At 47.1% G+C, this 19,893-nt stretch overlaps 1 protein-coding gene across 3 annotated transcripts in view; it reads right to left on the reverse strand.

Annotated features, from left to right (window-relative positions):
• The window catches only part of REEP1 (receptor accessory protein 1), a 95,687-nt gene extending 76,042 nt beyond the window's left edge, over positions 1–19,645 (reverse strand). For all 3 annotated transcript variants that reach the window (XM_080932315.1, XM_080932314.1, XM_080932313.1), the window contains exon 1: positions 19,517–19,645. In XM_080932315.1, the coding sequence (XP_080788441.1) occupies positions 19,517–19,548 (32 nt within the window). In that variant the 5' untranslated portion in view covers positions 19,549–19,645. The remainder of the gene's footprint in view (positions 1–19,516) is intronic.
• Positions 19,646–19,893: the final 248 nt, after the last annotated feature.

Consider the following 19,893-nt stretch of genomic DNA (forward strand, 5'->3'; position numbering starts at 1 on the left):
CACAGTGGCACCCCTAATCTCTTTGAGATATGTAATTCATTCCATATGGTTCGTGCAGTTTCCCTTACTCTTTGTGTCCCTCCTGACACATCATGGTTCCTGTACACCAACCATCTTGGTATATGGCCAAGGGTTAGACACATCAGCCACAGACCTCAAGACTCAATAAGAGAGAGGAGAGTTCGATGTCTCGAAGGGATGACTCAACAGTTAAGAGCACTTGCTGTACAGTACAAGGACCGGAATCCAGATCCCAGAACCCATGAAATAAGCCAGATATCTAGTAACTACGTATACATGTGCTTATACAGACACACACACACACATAACATATAATAAACAAATAATAAAAAGTTTTTAAACAAAAATCAAATGCATATACTTTTCATGGGAACTTCCATCCACAAGGCAAGCACAGCCTCTACACTTACCTCTCATCCCAGCCCCCTTTTTGACACAGGGCCCCATGTATCCTAGGCTTGTCTTAAACTTGAAATATAGTGCAGAATGACCATGAACCTCTGGTCATCCCGTCTCTACACTGTAAGAGCTGGATTACATGCATGTAGGACCTCTTCTGGTTTATGTGTTGTTTGTAATCAATGGTCGAGTTTTATTGATGCTAGAAAAACACTCTGCCTACTGAGCCACGCTTCCCCTGACCCCCTGCCACCTCTTACTCTTTACAGTTCACACTTACTGTATACATGCCACAGCTGCTGTGGCTTGATGCTATATACTGGGCAGCTTAAACAACAGAAATTCACTTCTCTATAGTTTTGGACACTGGAAGTATTGGCTCAATGGCACTACTGGGTTCTGATGAACGTCCTTCTGGTTTTCAGATGGTGGAACGGAAGAGGTGGAGGGAAAGTCTGCCTAGAGCCTCTTCCTATGCAGGCACCAATCCCACCAAGGCCCACCTTCATGATTTTATTTATGCCTATATATCTCCCAAGGACTCACCCGCAAATACCATCACACTGCAGCCAGAGCTACAGAAGAGAATTATGGTAAAACATAATTCAGTTCACGGCAACTGGCTACTTCTGAACCACTCATCTGTTTCCAGAAGAGATAAAGTACAGTCAGCTCAGCTTCAATTAATCACAGTTAAATGGAGAAGTCAGGCCACAAAAAACAAACAAGGCTTCCAGGAGCACAGCCTGATTGGCAGGACTGCCTGTACTGTGTCACATTAATCAAAAGCTATAGGAAATCAACTTAACCCAAACACTCACTTGCTCTGTGTCAGTATTTCCTGGAAAAATAAAAACTACATAACACATTAAGGAAAAGAGTCATATCTGTCTTATTTTACATGGCTGCCATTGGTTCATCAAAGAACAGGCTCACAAGAGATGATCAATTACTCCTTTCAATTTCTGCTTAAACAAGGCTGGGATTGCTAGAAGGATAAGGATTTGAATGATAATGATACACACAGAGTATACAATCTATATAGTGATACTTTAAACTGTTAAGAATATAACCTATAACCATCTAGGAAGAGCTTCAATGATCTAGATAAAGTTGTCCTGTGGGCATGTGTAGGGAACTGTTTTGATTGAGGAAGAAGCTTGATTGATAGAAGAAGGCCAAGTCTACTATGGGCAGCACTATTCCCTAGGCTGGGCCCTGAATTGTGTAAGGGTAAAGAAAGCCAGCAAGAGAACAAGGTGCCATTAGATTAATCTAAGCTTTTGACTGTGTGTGTGATGCTTTTAGTTCTTGTCTTGACTTCCTCCAAATCATGGCCTAGAACCTAGAATTAGAAGCCAAATAAGCCCTTTCTTCCCTAAGTTGCTTTTAGCCAGGATATCTTATTAAAGCAACAGAAATGAAAGTGGATTATAATGCAAAGATCAAGATTTAACTTTTGAGTCAACAGTTCTTCTTTGTAATCCTTCTCAAGCCAAGAAAACTAACTCCTACCGTTGTTTAGAAACTTCTTTCTTCTCTATAACTATATATGTTTAGTGATTTAGTAAGAGTAAAGGAAATAGAAGGTTTCACTACCTGCATTAAAGAGCTGAGATGGAGCCTAAGAGGCAGTACATCAACACTGCTCTGGACAGGCTTATAAAAAATAAACCAATGAGTTAAATGTGAAAACGGATAAATACTTCAGGACAGCTATGTAGGGTAGAACTAATGCTGGAACTATGTGCTCTGAGGTTGCAGAACAAATGTCCAGGGTAGAAAAAGTCAGCATTTGAGATAAACAGGATATAGCCAGTGAAGGAGATGGGGAGATGGTATTCTGCTGAGTTATTTTTTTGTCTCTTTAGCAACAGGGGGCCAGGAGGGAGCAACAGCTGCTTCAAACTAATGGATGGTACATTGGTTTCTTAGAACTGTCAAGCTTCGTGGCTTGGATTCTTCCTTGCCTCATCCTCTGTTCATCATTACTGTGTGATGAAAGATCACACCCCTTAGCCTCAGCTGTCCCATGGTATTTCCCTGGTCTCAAATGTGTCCAAATGTCCTTCTTCTCATGAGCACACCAGGACTTGGACTGTGACTAAACTTAGTCCAGTAAGAACTCACCTCAACTTGACAAACATTTATAAGACCCTGATTCCAAATAAGGTCACATTCTGAAGCTCTGGAGAGACGTAGAGAGGGAGGGACAGCAAACCTGACATTGATATACCGTCTGGCTTCACTCCCGTCGAAGCTCTACCTGGCTGGCATCTGCCCGAAAGTCCGAATCCTTCTCTCAAAGTTCCCAATGAGTTCCCTTAAACAGCACCATGCCAAGTCCCTTCCAGAGGCAGACAAATGGAATCGGCACACTTTCCCCGCTCTCCCCAATTCCGAACAGCCCAAAGCAAACACGCCTCTCTCCCTACAAAAGGGAATCCCAAAGGCAGCTGGAAGATGACATAACACCGCTCCCATGAGTCTGGAGCGGTGTGTGCATCCCACAGTGTATCTGCATGTTACAGTGCGGATTTTACTCTATCATCTCCCTGCATTATGAATGATCCCTTCACGGAGACTAGGGATGTAGAAACATCCAGGCAATGACCACATGAAGACTGTGATATTATGCAGACTCATACTCGATTCCTGTCTGGGATATTTATGAGCGGGGCACATCCCTTAACCTTTGTGAGCTTCTGGTTGCCCTTCTAGAGTGTGTAAATGTTGTCTGTCCCATGTGGCTTAACGATACAATATAAGCAAACTGGCAATACAACTGCTGTGTTGATGGTAGTTCTCATTTTCATTAGAGTAGCTACATCTAAGTCTGCCTCTAAGCTGGGGAAAAGACACCAGTCCTGTGTCCTGCCTGACCTAGCTGCACCCTACTCATGTCCACTTAGACTGACAAGTGTCCAAGTAGATTGGAACCCCAGTGAACATCTGGCTACCCCAGGTCCCTGTTTTCCTTGTAGAGTGAATAGCCAATTTTATGGAAGGTTCTGGAAAGTTGAGTTAATGTAACAGAAAAGAAAAGGAACTAAAGCAGAATGAGATGAGACCCATAGCCAGTGTTGCTTAGATGGCAAAGAAACTAAGACCAGATAGGCCAGGGACCTCTCTGTTCTTCTAAAGGAATATGGCAACAAAATGACTCTGATATGCTCCTAGATCCAGTGCCTGGCTCAGCCATCATTAGAGAAGCTTCCTCCTGTAGTAGATGGGAACCCACAGCCAGACAATATTCAGAGAGTGAGAGACTCTGGAATACTCAGCCCTAAAAGGGATATCTTCACCAAATCCTTCCCCTCGGGGGTTAGGGAACTCTGAAGAACAGGAGGCAGAAAAAGCCAGAAGGGATGGAGGACACCAAGGAATCAAGGCCTTTAGACACAAGGCCTGCTGGTGCACACACTAACTCAGTGTCATCTCTACCTCCCATCTGACCATCGAGATTACAGGTGACACGGTCACGCCTGGTTGTGTAGTAAGACTCATTTGATTTTTATGTGCTCATGTGTCTAGTTGTGGGTATGTACACATGAAACTGGTACCCGAGAATCCAGGATGGTCAGGTCACCCTGGAGCTTGTGAAAGACCAGATGGAGGTGCTGAGAACCGAACTCCTGTCTTCTGCAGAAACAGCGCCCATTCCCCACCTCCTAACCACTGAGCCATCTCTCCAGCCCCTGTGCCCAGTTTTATTTGTAGACTCTGGGGGTGAAGCTGAGATCCTCACACTTGCAGGGCAAAGGCTTTTCCGAATAAGCCATATCACAGCCCTAGAGGTGACAGATTTTATCATTTCTGTTGGTGCTGCTGTTCCCTTTCTCTCTCCCGTCCCTTCCTCAGTTTCTCAGGATTCTATTCCTTATAGAGGGATACGTTATCTAGTCCCCAACTCCTTCCTTTCTGTGAATGCGAACCTGGGACCCAGACAAGGCAAGTCATTCACTGCAGTGACCAAATGGTTACTCGGCAGAGCTGTGACTGAATTGGGCTCTGACTATTTCTCTATATAACATGTTTAAACCGGTTTGAGCTATTGTGACCTCATTGGTGAAACACTTTTTCTCTGCTCCTTGCTTCCTCCCAATTGCTCTTGCTCTTGAAATGCAGACCCAAGGGCCAGGCTAGGGATGGAGAAGTGAGGTAGGAGCTGGAGCACTCAGCCTGCAGTCACTGCCCTTGGGGAGCTTGTGCCCTAGAGGCAGCCAGGCAGAGCTCAGCCAATGCTGCCGTCTTAGTCAGGGTTTCTATTCCTGCACAAACATCACGGCCCAGAAGCAAGTTGTGGAGGAAAGGGTTTATTCAGCTTACACTTCCACATTGCTGTTTATCACCAGAGGAAGTCAGGACTGGAACCCGAGCAGGTCAGGAAGCAGGAGCTGATGCAGAGGCCATGGAGGGATGTGACTTACTGACTTGCTTCCCCTGGCTTGCTCAGCCTGCTTTCTTATAGAACCCAGGTCTACCAGCCCAGGGATGGCTCCACCCACAATGGGCTGGGCCAGGGATGGCTCCACCCACAATGGGCTGGGCCTCCCCTCCTTGATCACTAGTTGAGAAAATGCCTTACAGCTGAATCTCATGGAGGCATTTCCTCAGCTGAGGCTCCTTTCTCTGTGATAACTCCAGCTTGTGTCAAGTTGACACAAAACCAGCCACCACAGCTGCCCTACTAGAATCATTCAGAAGTTGAGTGATTTTTCGACAGGCTCTTATGTATTTCAGGCTGGCCACCATTTTACTGTGTTGAACAGGACGACCTTGAACCTCTGATCCTCACTTCTCCACCTCCCTAGTGCTGGCCTGTAGGTTGTGTCACCATGTCTAGTGTAGGAGACACAAAGGATCAAAAGCAGGGCTTCTGCACGCTCTAAACAAGCTTTTAACTCCCCGAACCCCATCTCCAACCCAGAGCTGCTTGTTGTTCCACTTTGTATTTCTGGGGCCGTGCCTCTCCGTCTTAAGTGCTGGTAACCGATTCCAGCCTAAAACCCCTCAAGCCCATGAAGCATCTGTAAGTTTTTCTTAACAACCACTGTATCCATGACCCCGAATCTCACAACGTGTGAGAAGGAAGTTTAGAAACTAAGTCAACTGGTTCTGATTAACTATACGGGAAACTTGTCCAAAATTTCCTCCTGGGATTCCAGCTCCAACCCCTAAGCAACTTCACCCAGTCTGGTGGCAGGCATGCCAACAGCCACAGCTGACCTTATGCGGCTGCCGGTGCATAGTCAGCAGCTCAGCTGCTGCCTAGGCTTCGGTGGCAGCTGGGGAATTGCCAGGCCCTGCAAGGAAACCACCTCTCTACCCAGAGCCTCATTAAAGTGGATGAGCTGGCCTCCAGGGAAGTGCTGAGCCTGCCTTGCCTCTGAGGCCTCTGAGGATACTGCAGGGGATGGGCTGGTCCAGGATGACCTCAGACTTTGGAGCCCAGCCTCTCTGAGATGAGGCTGGTTCAGGTAGGCTGAGTAAGGCTGGTTAAAGCTGAGCCATTCAGCCAGCAAAAGGGCTAGCCTGTCACAAAGGAATATGGTCAAGGCCTTGCCAACAGTCCCTAGGTTTGCCCTCCTGGCCTGTGTGGGTAAAGCACAGTAACCCCTTGCCTGCTAAGCCTGGCTTTCTTGTCTGTTTCTGTTCCCCAGAGTGAGCAATGGGTGTTCTCCCCTGGGCTCTTGTCTTCAAAAGCTCCTTACCATAAACATCAATGGCCTGAGGGTCCTTGAGATGCTGGATAGAGTCTGAGAGGGTCTGCTTAACTCTGAGCAAGGTTACTTCTGGAGATTTGGGATGAACAAGCAATCAAAGGTCTCGCCCTAGGAGGTACAGTTTCATGATGCCCCACGGGGGCTCTGGGAAGCAGTTTGTGCACAGGGTGTCACAGCTCAGCAGGGACCTGAAACTATAATCAAAAGTCCTACTCAGTCCTGGGTCAGATGGTGCTACTGACCCCATTATGACTTGGCTGCATTTGACTGTCAGGATAGCATAGGGAAGGCTATGGAACTCTTGGTTATAAGCACATCCTTTGCAAAAGACCCCGTTGTGCTGATCGTGCATGAAATTATATGGCTTTCTATAGGAAATGCCATACCAGTGACTGCAGTCGGCTTCCTGTCAGCTATACCCGCCCACAGTGGTGGCTTAAGAAGCTATGTGCAGTTGCTGCATTGTGAAAAGCAGTGTGACCCAGTATCTGCTGCACTGTGGGGACTCAGAAAAGTTGTGGTAGAGTAGGTGCGTGAGTGTCTCAGCACACACGTGACGGTCAGAGGATGACTTGTGGAAGGCAGTTCTCTCCTTCCACCACGTCAGTCCCAGAGATCAAACGCAGGTCACCGAGCTTGGCAGCAAGTGCCTTTATTCAACGAGCCATCTTGCTAGCCCAGTGAAGTGTTTTATAGTATTGTGGACACCGATGGATTACATTGTGGGTGTGTGCAGATTTCATAGCCCACCATTCAGCTGGTGTCTACTTTAGAGACCCACAATATCCTCTCCTCCTCTACCCTGTCCCCTCAACTCCCATAGCCACTGTGTTTAGAGAAGCTGACCATATGGATATGTCTTCAGATGTTTGGTGGGTCTTGGCTGTTTCAAGTCACTTGGCATATCCCATTTCTCTGCCCTAGGAAGGGTAGAAGGACAGGCTGGTGACCAAACTAGGAGATGCTTTCTAGGGAGCTTCCGTAGAAAAAGCATCTTGTCTTCTTCTACAGGGAGACTCTCAGGTCTCTCCTAGATACAGATGACTCCAATACCCATTTGTCTGCCAGGAACCACCAAGGGCTGAAGAGGACAGAACAGAGAATCTGCTAATTTGGTACCAGTTCTGAGCTGTTGGATCAAGACTCCCTAGAAGCCAGTGTTGTCCCAGACATCTTTGAGTCAGCATTTCAGGCTCTGAAATAAAAATGGTATCTTCAACCCCCAGACAGAAAAGTTAAAACGGGGACGATGATTTCCAGCAGCATCCAACAGGATATCCTGACCTACTCTAGCACAGAAAACAACTGTGGTAAATCTTTCAGCAACTGTTTGGGTTTGGGGATGAAGATGCATTATTATTATTTATGGGTAATGCCTACCCAGTTACATGCCTGGAACCAACTCAAAGAGTCCATCTTAAATTTGTGTGTGTGTGTGTGTGTGTGTGTGTTTGTGTGTTGGTATGTGTATGTGTAGGTCAGTGACAACTTGAGATCAATCATGGAACCTACATGGTGGAAGGGAAAGCTGGACTCAGGAAAGCTGTCCTCCGACATCCACATGCATACATACATATGCTGTTGAAACCGTATGAGTAAAACTATAATAAAAAATATAAAAGAACCTCATTATCAGGAGGAGAAGGGTAACCTAGAGAAGAACATTCCTCCCTGCATGATTGAAGGTACATTCTTCAGCGGGGACATTGGAAAAAAAAAGTTTCTCCTGAGACTATAAAAGTTTGCTTTCATTAAAGTTTGCCCCTAAATGTATGTTATCCAGGTAGTTAAAAATAAAAAGGCTGGCGTCAATTGTCTCCTGTTGAGGGGGTCTAAAGTCTAATTTGACAATTGTTGGTAACCCCCAAGATAAAAGAGCCACGACTACACCATCATGGTTCTCTTGCCAGAGCAGTCATTGATCTGAGTCAGTCATTACAGTTGGTGGGACCACTGAGGGCGCCTCTCCCTTGGCAGCCTGCATAGCACCCTGGGATACTCAGAGCCAGTCCTCAGGGAGAAGACTTCCAAGTCAGTTCCAGCTCCATTCCTCCACGTTCCGTGTCTGTGTGCAGCACCTTTAGCAATAAGGTCTCAATTTCAAGTCCTGGAGCGGGTGACCAAGAGCAATGACAAATCCATTGTTAAGGGAGTCTCCTGGACCAACAACTTGAAGGGACATTTCCCATGCTTGACACTGAGGTGTTTGTTAGGTCGTCTGTGGCTCTTGCGGGGAGCCTATCACTCAAGAATTTGCTTTCTAGTCGTGCAGTCTGGACACGCAGCACAAGCTCTGGCAGGGACAATGGGAGAAGAGGCAGTGAAACTTTTCACAAGTGGCATGGGGGACGGTGGGATGGTGACCCCAGTTTGATGCCTAGAACCACAAAATGGTAGGAAGGAACTGAGTCCTTAAAGTTGTCCTCTGACCATCATGTTTGTGCCATGGCTTCCCCTAGGCCCTCAAAGATACACTAATTTAAGATTTTACAGTAGCGCTGGAACAAAGCATGATGGTGCACAGCTATAATCCTAGTACTGAGGAGGTTGAGGCAGGAGCATTGACATAAGTTTGATGTCAGCCTGGTCTACAGAGTGAGTTCATCCCTGGCTTGTTACAAAATAAAAAGTTTTAGATGTTAAAACTATCAAAATCAGAGTAAAAAATAAATATGCCAAATACATCTGAAGAAAGACCTATCACACCAACAAGTTTTATTGCCAGAACAAAATAAGATTTCTAAATATATAATGACAAATTCTAGGCTAGCCTGGGCTTCATAGTGAGTTCCACAGTAGTAGTCTAGGCTATCCGGTGAGACTTTATCAGATAAAGGAAGGAAGGAAGGGAAGGAGGGAGGGAGGGAGGGAGGGAGGGAGGGAGGGAGGGAGGGAGGGAAGGAAGACAGACAGACCATACCCAACAATGTGGGCTGTTGTACTTGCCCCCCTGCCTGATGATCAGTCCTCTATCCCTGCAGGGAGGAAAGGCACGCCTCCTGGAAATGTCCTCTAACCTCCACATATATGTACACACAACTAGATATAATTGTAAACATTAGATGATAGTTTGCTAATAATAGACAGCTGAATGGATGTATTATATTTTATTTAGTGCCTCCAGCAAGACTGTCCTTAGATTGCCAAGTGGCAAAGTGTACAGAATAATTTTGCCAGTAAGCCTCTTCAGTGCCTTTCTGTAAAACTGATTTGTTTATTTATTTACTTACTTATTTATTTGTTTGTTTGTTTGGACTAGTGAGCAGAACCTGCCAGTAAGGCCACTGAGACCACGTGTTTTTCCTATGGAAGTATTCTAATTCCTTCTCTCCTTCTTTGCTTTATTTTTGATTTTGTTGTTGTTGTTTCTTTCTTTCTTAAAACAAGTTCTCACTCTTCATTATCTTGAAGGGTTTTTGTTCTGTTTTTCATTAATTGATTTATTTATTTACCTTACATTCCAACTGCAGTCCCCGCTCTGTTCTCCCCTCCCAGTCTCCCCCTCCCTTCCCCCTCTGCCCTGGGTACCACCCCCCCCCCCAGTCTGCATGAACTGGCTCTAGGTTCCCCACAACAATGTAGCAGATGTGCACCTCGGTCTTCACATGGATCCCCTAATAACTGGAGCAATTGGAGCCGTCTTTGACTTGGACTCTGTTGCCTGCCATTGGATCTTCCCCTGGGCTGCCTTGTCTGGCCTCAGTGAAAGAGAGCGCGCCCAGTTCTGATGTGACTTGAGACCTCCCTCCCTGGTCCAGGCTGTCTTGGAACTTACTTTGTAGTCAGGGATAGTCTTGACCTCATGCCTTGCCTCCCTGAGTGTTGGAATGACAGATGTGAGCAGTCTCTCTGGCTTGATTCTATCTTTAAAGGAATCAATTGGCAACTCTCTTCTTAGGTCAATATTCCTTTAGGACCTATTCCTTGGGGTCATTTTCTAAATGCAGTGGTAATGATCAATCCGCACACCACTCCTAGCTTTCTCACTGGATATATGTCAGATGGTCTTACTCAGTCTTCCATTCACCGTCCTTTCCTCCATCGTGTTCCCTTCCTAGCTGCATTCTAGATGAGTTTGTGCTTGTGTGTCACCTCCGCCATATCTATTGAGCAGATGGACACACCCTTTTTTTTTTTTTTTTTTGCTTGGTCCCTATTGTACACTGGTCATTTAGGAAAAGCACGCAGCAAGAACGGCTTGGGAAAATCCAGAAACATTCCTTCTTAAGTCGGAACAAAGCAAGCATGTCCACCTTCCCCACTTTTACTCTCAGGCACCGAGAGCTCTACCGATGCTGTTAGGGGAGGGAAAAGAGCCATGACTGGAAAGACAAGCAGTTTATCACCTTCAGAAGACAAAGCTGGGGAAGAACTCTCAAGAGTCTAGCATTTATCAAGGCTGTACTGCCCAATAACCATGCTGGAAAATGACAAGTTCGCTAAGACACTAAATACTGGCACCGACCAACACAAACGCCAGAGAATAAACCAGACAAACGCCTTGCCTGGCACCCACTGCACAAATGCTGAAATGAGCCAGGTGTGCTGACTCACACCTGCCACTCAGGTAGGAAGCTGAGGCAGGAGCATAATTCCAGGCCGTGAGTTCAAGGGTAACATTGACTTCATGGTGAGTTCCAGGCCAGTTTGGACTACTGTGTGAGAATTTGTTTTGAAAATAAAGTAAGATGTTATTGAAAATCATTAAAGATGAACTAAATTGGGAACTAAAGATGATTATGAGCTTATGCCAAGGACCAGAGTGTGGTCTCCAGCATCCTTGTCAGATGGCTCACAAACTCCTGTAACTCTAGCTCCGGGAGATCAGTGCCCTCTTCTGGTCCGCTGTGGGCCATCATGTTCTGCATATCACACTAAGGCACACTACACTACAGTGTATCACACTACGGCACACTACACTACAGTGTATCACACTACGGCACACAACACTACAGTGTATCACACTACAGCACACTACACTATAGTATACTGTGGCACACTACACCACAGTACAGTACACTGCAGTACACTACAGGACACTATAGTCCACTATGGTACAGTAAACTACAGTATACTCCACTACAGTACACTACACTCTGCTACAATACACTACAGCACACTACACTACACTACAGTACACTTTCTCTTTTAAAACAATTGATAATTCTGAGGTAAAAGAAAACCTAAATATCAGCTTTTCATTATTACACACACACACACACACACACACACACACACACACACACACACACGGAGAGAGAGAGAGCAGCAGCAGCAGCAATCACTAAGACACTGATGAAGAAGATCAAGGTGAAAAACTGTCATGCCCAATCTCAGGCTTTCCATAAGCGCTGGTAATTAAAAGCACGGTGCTGGTGTAAATCCAGACAAAGCACTCCCTGAGATTGCAGAGTCCAGAAACACCCACACACTGGGGAAACCAGTTTATGGTAAGATGGACATTGCAGAAGTGTAGAGAAAGGACTACCCTCTGATACATGCTACTGGGCTGGCTGGTGTTCTATATGGGGAAGAAGCGGGTTTATGTGTGCTGCGGTACATAAATCCAGCTCAGAGGGGGTCAGAAGACGACGTGCGAACAGGAAAATAATAAAGCTGTCAGGAACAATGCAGTAGGCTCATGAGTTCCGGGAGGGAGGGCTTCACAGGCAACAGCAATACTACAGGTAAGGGACTGGAGACCTGGCTAGGGGGTGGTGAGCAGATGCTCCTTTTACAAAGGAACTGGGTTCATCTCCCAGAATCCTCACCAGAGGGCTTACATCTGGAAATTCCCATTCCAGTAAATCCTGTACCTTCTTCTGGCTTCCAAAGGCACCTCTGAACACACGGTTTCTCTGAGCACCCAGACACACACACACACACACACACACACACACACACACACACAGACACACATACATACACGGAATAAATAAATATTTAACAAGGTCATAAATCAAAAAAGTTGATAAATCTATGATATGAATACCAAGAAATTCTGCACACCAAAATATATCACAAAGAAAACAGGAGAACAAGCAAAGCTAGAGGGGAGGCATTTGTAACACATCAATGCCAAAAGAATAGCATTTGGGACATTTAAAGAACTCCTTCAACAGGAAGGAAGGATGCAGGAACATTGGCCAAACTTGAACAGGTGCTTTTCAGGAGAGAGAACACAAACAGACAATAAACACCCAGTCTTAATAACTCAGTCCCATCAAGAGCTCAGGGAAATGGAAAACAAAGCCATAACGAGGGTTGGGAACATGGCTTGGTTGATAAATGCTCACTTTGCAAGAATGGAGACCGGAGTTCCATGCCCAGAACCTATGTTGTAAAAATGTTAGGCATGGTGGCACATGCTTGTAAATCCAGTGTTGGGGCTCACAGGACAGCCAGCCTAGCCTGCTTGGCAAACTCTGTGACAGTGAGAAATCCTGTCTCAAGAAATGGGGGAGTCAGGGCGAAGAATGACTAGGCAGTTAAGAGTACTTGCTGGCCTTGCAAAAGGATCCAGGTTAATTCTCCAGCACCAAGGAACCTGGCCCGTTCTTCTGGCCTCCTCAAGCACTAGACAAACGTGGCTTTCAACACATTGGCCTTCGGAGATATTAAAGACCCAAACTCCCATCCTTCCTCAAGACGATTCATTCATTCATCACTTGGCTGACTTACTGATCAATTTGGTGTCCATTATTGATCACTTCCTTGGTGCTGGGCCCTATGCTGGGTACCACAGATATAAAGATGAATGATTTGTCATTCCACCTTTGAGAAATTAATGGCATCACTTAGCCAATGAATGGAAACCGGGGCTTGACTTCAAGTGTCCTGACTGCCTGACTTTGGGTCTTTTCCTTTGTTACTTAAAAACTCAGCTATAGAGCTGGAGAAATGGCTCAGTGGTTAAGAGCACTGGTCTATTAGTCCTAAGGTCTATTCCCAGTAACCACATGATGGCTCATAGTCATCTAAAATGGAATCTGATTCCCTTTTCTAGTATACATGAAAATGGAGTACTTGTATTCATCATATAAATAAATAAATGAATAAATCTTTTTTAAAAACCTTCAGCTATGCCTTTTAAGAGGTGTGCTATTATATTTTATCTCATATTTTTAGAAGCCTTGCTTGTTATTTTTGGGGTTTGAAACATGGTCTCACTCTGAGTCCAGACTAACTTGGAATTTACTATGTAACTAAGCTGGCTTCAAACATGTGGAAAACCTCCCGCCTCAGCCTCATGAGTGCTAAGATTACAGTTGTGAGTGATCCTGCCTGGCTTAGAATCTCTTTTAATTTTCTAATTCTCTTTTAATTTTCTAATTCTCTTTTATTAAGGAAAAGTTTTCAGGCTTCTCTTTCCCCTTCCAGTATTTCCAGAAACAGAAATCAAATATTTCATTGTAGGTCGAGTCTCACTGTTTAGGTTGGCCTGGAACTTGGCATGTAGGCCAGGCTGGCCTTAAACTCCCAGAGACAGGCTGCCTCTGCCTCCCAAGTCGTAGTATTAAAGGTCTGTACCACTGTGCCTGGCTACATTCTTGAGCACTTTAAATAAGTCATGTGAGGGGCAGGGATTGAAGTGGGAAAGCTTTGGTGAGCTTTCCTGAGTTGTTTCTGTGTCTTTGTCTTGGGTGGTGGTGCTGGGACCCAGGGCACTGCCCGCTGCCCGCAAGCCACAGCCAATGGTTCAAATGAAAGTAAGAGGCAGCGTGTTAAATAGAGGTTGGAGTCATGGTTGGATGGGGAGTGTTTTGAGGGTAGAGCTAAGCCCGGGGTATGCTCAGATGCTACTGGACCCAACCTTCTCAGGGGAGAAATATGGACTAGTGGCTGTGTTTCATATGGTCACAGGAACAAGTCCTAGTGTGGTCTGTCTTCCTTTCTCTTTCCTTCCTTCTTCTTTCCTCCCTTCCCTCCTTCCTTCCCTTCTTCTCCTTTTTTTTTCCTGTTTGTTTGTTTTTAAGACAGGGTTTCTCTGTGTGTCCTGGGCTGTCCTGGAACTTGTTCTATAGACCAGGCTGGCTTACTTCTGCCTCCTAAGTGCTGGGATAAAAGGCATGTGGTACCATCGCCACTGCCCAGCTTAGTGAGTTCTTAGAAATGTACCCCAGGATCACCAGCTTCTGTTTCCAGTCATCGGTATCCTCTGTGTGGTATGTGTAACTTGCCCGCCTGATTTTCTGTATGCCCGGCATGTGTCCCTCCTCAGCACACAGGCAGGTTAGTCAACAGAGGGGCAGCTCAGCAGTAGGGCCACCGAAGTGGTATTTTCACTCCCTTGGGGGCCTTGAGTCATTAGGGTCTCACAGGTGATGCAGGCCATCATCTCTCAGATAGAAAGTGGGGTCCCCCAACTCTGCACTCCAGCAGTGGGAAAGACAGGTGTGGAGACTAGCACCCGCAGGCCATCTGCCAAGCCAGCACCTTTCCCAATCTGACAGAAGCCTTCACCCAGTTTCTACAGTGCCCCACACAGCAGCCCTAGGAAACACATCCCCAGTGAACCTGAACCCCCTATTAGCTGGGTTATTTTTCTGCATTCCAGATCTTAAGAGCAAAGAAAGGCCGGCTTCTGTTTGAGGATGCAGCAGTAAGGGGAGCAGCTTGAGGACAGCCCACAGGCATGTCTTCTAGTCTCTTCTCTTTTATACCCCTGACCCAGAACGAACGTTGCCACACTCCAAATCCTCCTCCTGGGATCCAGCCAGACTTCAGCAGCATCACACTGTACTTTGCTAAAGCTAACGTTTTTTTGGTTGCTTTTCTTTGTAAAGGGTTTACCACACCCTATGCATGTGTGTACCACACTAAGGTAAGAGAACAACCTTCAGGAGTCACCTCTCTCTTTCCACCGTGTTTTCAGGGATTGAACTCGGGTTGTTAGGCCCAGTAGAAAGTACCCTACCTGCTGAGCCATCTTACCAACCCCTATTTTTTTTTTTTTTAATTAAATTTTGTTTTGTGTGAGTGTATGGGCACATGTAATGGCTCATGCATGGAGATCACAGAACAACTTTTGGGAGTTGGCTCTCTCCTTCCACCACCATGTGAGTCCTGGAAATCAATTTAAGCCCCATTTTACTAAGTGAGTCGTTTTATTGACCCCCTGTTTTGTTTTCCTGTGTTCTAGGCTGGTCTTAAACTTGACAAGGATATTCTTGAACTCCTCACTCCTGTCTCCATCTCCCCAGTTTTGGGATTATTGGGGTGCCATACCATGTTTATGACATGCAAAGCTTAGTGTATTTTTAGAGTCCTTTAGACAAGGACTCTAAAAAAATGACCTGTGTCCCAAGGCCCAGAAACTAACATTTTAAAAAATCTGCAAAGGAGCTTGTGGTAGTTTCAATATCCTTGGCCCAAAGAATGGCACTATTTGGAGGTGTGACCTTGTTGGATAAAGTGTGTAACTGTGGGCATGGGCTTTAAGTACCTTCTCCTAACCACCTGGGAGTCAGTATTCTATTAGCAGTCTTCAAATGAAGATGTAGAACTCTCAGTTCCTCCTATACCATATCTGCTTGGATGCTGCCATATTTCTGCCTTGATGATACTTCTGAACCTGTAAGTCAGCCCCAACTAAATGTTGTCCTTTATAAGACTTGCTTTGGTCATGGTGTCTGTTCACAGCAATAAAACCCTAACTAAGATAGGCTATAGATGTAGCCAGTTATAGAGCCTTTCCTAGCCCCTGCCTAGCCCTTCTTTGCCTAGCCCTTGTCTAATTCTTGCCCAGTATATATAAGACCATGAGTTCCAGCCTCAGCATAGTGGAGAAAAGAAGTGATCCTAGAAACAGCGCAAGGTAGAAATAACTCTTTTTTTTCTTCAGTATACCCATTAGATATTCACAAATTTTCACTGAACAAAGATTCTCCTTTTCTCCTGTAGTGAGGAGTGACTCTGGTCTTGTAACCACACACTGGGTGGGAGGCCCTGGGTCCATTCTGCCAACATTTGGACCTTGGCCAACACTTGCCAGAAACAATGAGTACTTGCTTCTTGGGACCAAAAGCACACATTCTCCGGAGTCACAGAGCAGCCTCTGTGTTTCCCTCCATCCGTTGACTCATGAGCATCATCTCCTGGTGTGAAAATCATTCATGTTTAGGCCTTGAGTTGTTTGTAAAGAGCACTCCGTATTTGAAGAGAGCCGTGTGTTGGCTCAGTACAGTACTTTCCCAGCACACACAGAATTTGAGTCCAGCCTCGGCACACGAGGCCCTACTTCAGAACAAATAAAGAGGCAAGGAGGCAACTTCTAAGTGATCCCCATGCCCACGAAGGGACCGAACAGGTTCAATCTAACAAGGTCCATCTTGCTGCGACACTGACCCTGACTCTGGTAATTTCTCCTTAACTGAGCCCAGGGAATCAGGAGGAACATGGGCAGCCAGAAAGCAGTTTGTCAAACCAATGCTCACTCATTGTACTCATGGGACACAAGCTGCCCTGATGCCCAGAGACTCCCATCGACTCCCACCATCACGGGACAGCACTGCCCAGCTTCCTTCCTTGTATCCAGTGCCTATGTGTTCCTTCAACAAATTCAACGTTTGCTGAGTGGGCTTAGATGCCAGGTACTTAATTTAAAGCAGGAGTGAGGGACGGAGAAGGGGGAGAGGCAGGAGCTGCTGTCTTTGGAGGGGGCCCAGGGCCTGTGGAGGAAATCAGCTCTCACGATACTCATGGCCAGTGGCAGAAAGGACATCAGCAGAATAGGTTTGTCCCAGTTGGATGACTGGGACCATAAAGACAGGAAGACACTCCCTCTCCATCCTCAAACACAGCGATCGGTCTTCCTTAAATATTCTTTGATGTAGTTACAAAACTTTGAAAAGACTGCTCACAGGAAGGAAATGGGATTTATGAGCAAACTTGTAGCACAGGCATAGACCAGAGGGTTAAGGGAGCCTTAAAGGGATAGCTTCAGCAGAGCCTTAAAGGGATAGCTTCACCAGAGCCTTAAAGGAGTAGCCTCAGCAGAGCCTTAAAGGGATAGCCTCATCATAACCATCAGGGGTCCTTGACTATGGATCCACCAGTCGGAACATCTGTAACTTCTTTTCTTTCCCTGGTCTTTTGACCTTGGTCAAAGTGCATTCCCCCTGCAGTTCTACATAGGAGGTGGAGGACTGAATTAGTGATATTTATTAGCAATAAATCTATGTGTTGTCCAAACTCCATTTCATTTAGAACCCCAATGTATCAAATATGAGGAAGCTGTTCACCCTCTTGCAGTGCATCCTTTTGCCGTGTACCCTGAGGACAGGTGTGAATCACCATAGATTTAGCATTCTCCATGGTGCTTGGGAACCCACACGTCACCTGTTATTGGAACCTCTCAACAGTAACGTGCAGTTAATTGGCTTGGGAACTGAGATCTGTTGTAATCAGGGCTATGAACTAAAGGATCTGCTGGCAAGAGGCCGAACTGGAGTTTGAACCATTTATTCTCTTCATTCCAAACACATTTTCCCAGCCCCACACCTTGGCACTGCACTGTAAAATGTCCCTTTACCCATTTAGAATATTGGGCTGAACCGAAACACACATATGAATAAATCCTTCAGCGACAGAGATGTAGCTGGATTTCGGTTTATTTACACCAGCTAATGCTGTATAGTGGGTACTGTTAATTTCAAATAGAAGTGCGATTAAACTGGTGTTACTAATTCACGTTGGGTTTATGTTGAGAATTAGGGACAAGGTTGGAAGTATCCTTGACCTTTACAAGTTGCTTCAAATCCCACCAACCTTCGGTGCTGAGGGTAGCTGTAGACCAGGAGCAATCCTTACTGTCATTTAAACCATCCGAAGTCTTAGTTCTTCAAGGTGTGGTTGCTTCAGAAGATAACAAAACACTATTGCAACCCCTCGAGTCACCCCACATCTTTTCTATGCCCTCCTCAGTTGCCTCCAGTGTGGAGGGTGATAAGAAAGCCAGAATGGTTGAAGACCTATCGAGAAAGTCCACCAGGCAAACAAGTGCTTCACTGCCCCACCCTGAGGTCCTCCAGGGGTCACTAGCAAATCCAAAGATCTCAGGACCCCTTCAGAAAAGAAATCGCCACTGAGGACAAGCTTTAGTCAGGCATGAGGCGTGGCAAGGCAAGCCAATGGCTTCCCTGTTATTGATGTCAGCCAGGCCACAGAAATCGAAATATTTTACATGCCACCTTAAGGTACAGAACAAACTCCCAGTGGCTGACAACAGCGGTTGGAGAGACCTCTGCGGAGTGACTTGAAAGCGTTGAGAGGCACGGGCAGAACAGTACCTGGGAGACAATGGCCAGGACTTTAAAGACTGCTCTCCTGGACGGCTTTGCAAATCGGTCCAGAAGAGGAGAAAAGAAATGTATGTGCTCTGCACAGTCAAAGGGAGTTAACGGACCCTCTTTCTTAGACAAAGAAAATTCTGGGCACATGGTCCTTACCCAAGTCTCCCCAGACCTAATTCAGCCCCAGGTCCCCTGAGCGGGTGCTAAATCAATCGTCCAGATCCAGGTAGGAAAGGTGAGAGGCAAGAACCTTAAAAATAAAACAGAAGTCCCCCAAGGACTTCACACAGGCCTCACCCCAGATGACTCTGCTCTCCTGCACTGCCTGGGAGGTGTCACTACCACCGCCCTTTGGGGGGAGGGGGGGTGCTGTCTGTCACTTGGAAATTTCCCGTGCATTCCTAGAGATGCCTGCACCTGTCTCTCAAACCCCCAGAAGAAGAGCAGGCAAGAGGGACGAAGACATCTACTCCAAGGTGCATAATAATCTACTTGCCACCTGCCCTTGCCTCTGTCTATTTGAGAAACCTAAAAAGGAGTATTGTCCCTACTCCACTGAGTGCCCCCACCTCCATCTGGCTACTAGTCTCCGCGATGACCCCTTCAGGCAGCGCCCCTCGCTTGTCTGGACTGTATGTCATTTTCACCCGACAAAGCGCGGCGGCGGCAGGCAAGCCCAAGGTATTTTCTTCCAAAGGAGAAAGACGCGCGGGGCACCCACTCAGAGCCTCTGCAAATCCGCCCCACCCGGAATGGAACAAAGCAACAGAGACAAGGCGAGACGCATCGCCCAGCCCCGGTGACTCCACCAGCGTGCGGGGACCCACGCCCCAGTCCCCCCTGCAAGGCGCCGCCTGCGCCTGCGACTACCCATGGGTCAGTAGCGCCGCGCGTCCTACGCCGCCTCGCGCTCCCCGCGTCCCCAGGCAGCTACTGTACCTGCTAAATTTAGCGACCGCCGGGTATTAATAGATCTAGCGACCCGGGGCTGGTGGTTCGCAGGGGCGCGCGGCCCTAAGGGGACGCGGGGATCGGGAGGGAAGGGGAAGAAGGGACACAGGAGAAGAGGCCACTTACACCACCAGCCTGGAGATGATCCACGACACCATGGCTGGCGGGCGGGAGGGCGCGGCCCGGATTGCAGGGCTGCGGGCGGTGCTGCGCTCCCGACACGTCTGTCTGTCCGCGCACCGCCGCCGCCGCCAGACTGAGTGCACCCGCCCGGCCCGGCCCCGCGCTCGCGCGTTGGCGCAGCCGCGGCTCGTTCCGCCCGCTGCCCCAGCCCCCCGGGGCTCCGCGGGCCCACGGCGATTGGGCGGCTAGCGGTGAGGGCACCCGCGCGACCCGCCCCTGCTCAGATCCTCCTAGCCCCAGGGCTGCAGCCAGGGCGGGTCCTCCTCCGCCCTCCTTGTGAAACCTTGTGGTGCTGTGGCCCAGTGGGCTGGGCCTCCCAA

The sequence above is a fragment of the Micromys minutus genome, assembly GCF_963924665.1.
Source record: "Micromys minutus genome assembly, chromosome: 18".
Taxonomy (NCBI): Eukaryota; Metazoa; Chordata; class Mammalia; order Rodentia; family Muridae; genus Micromys; species Micromys minutus.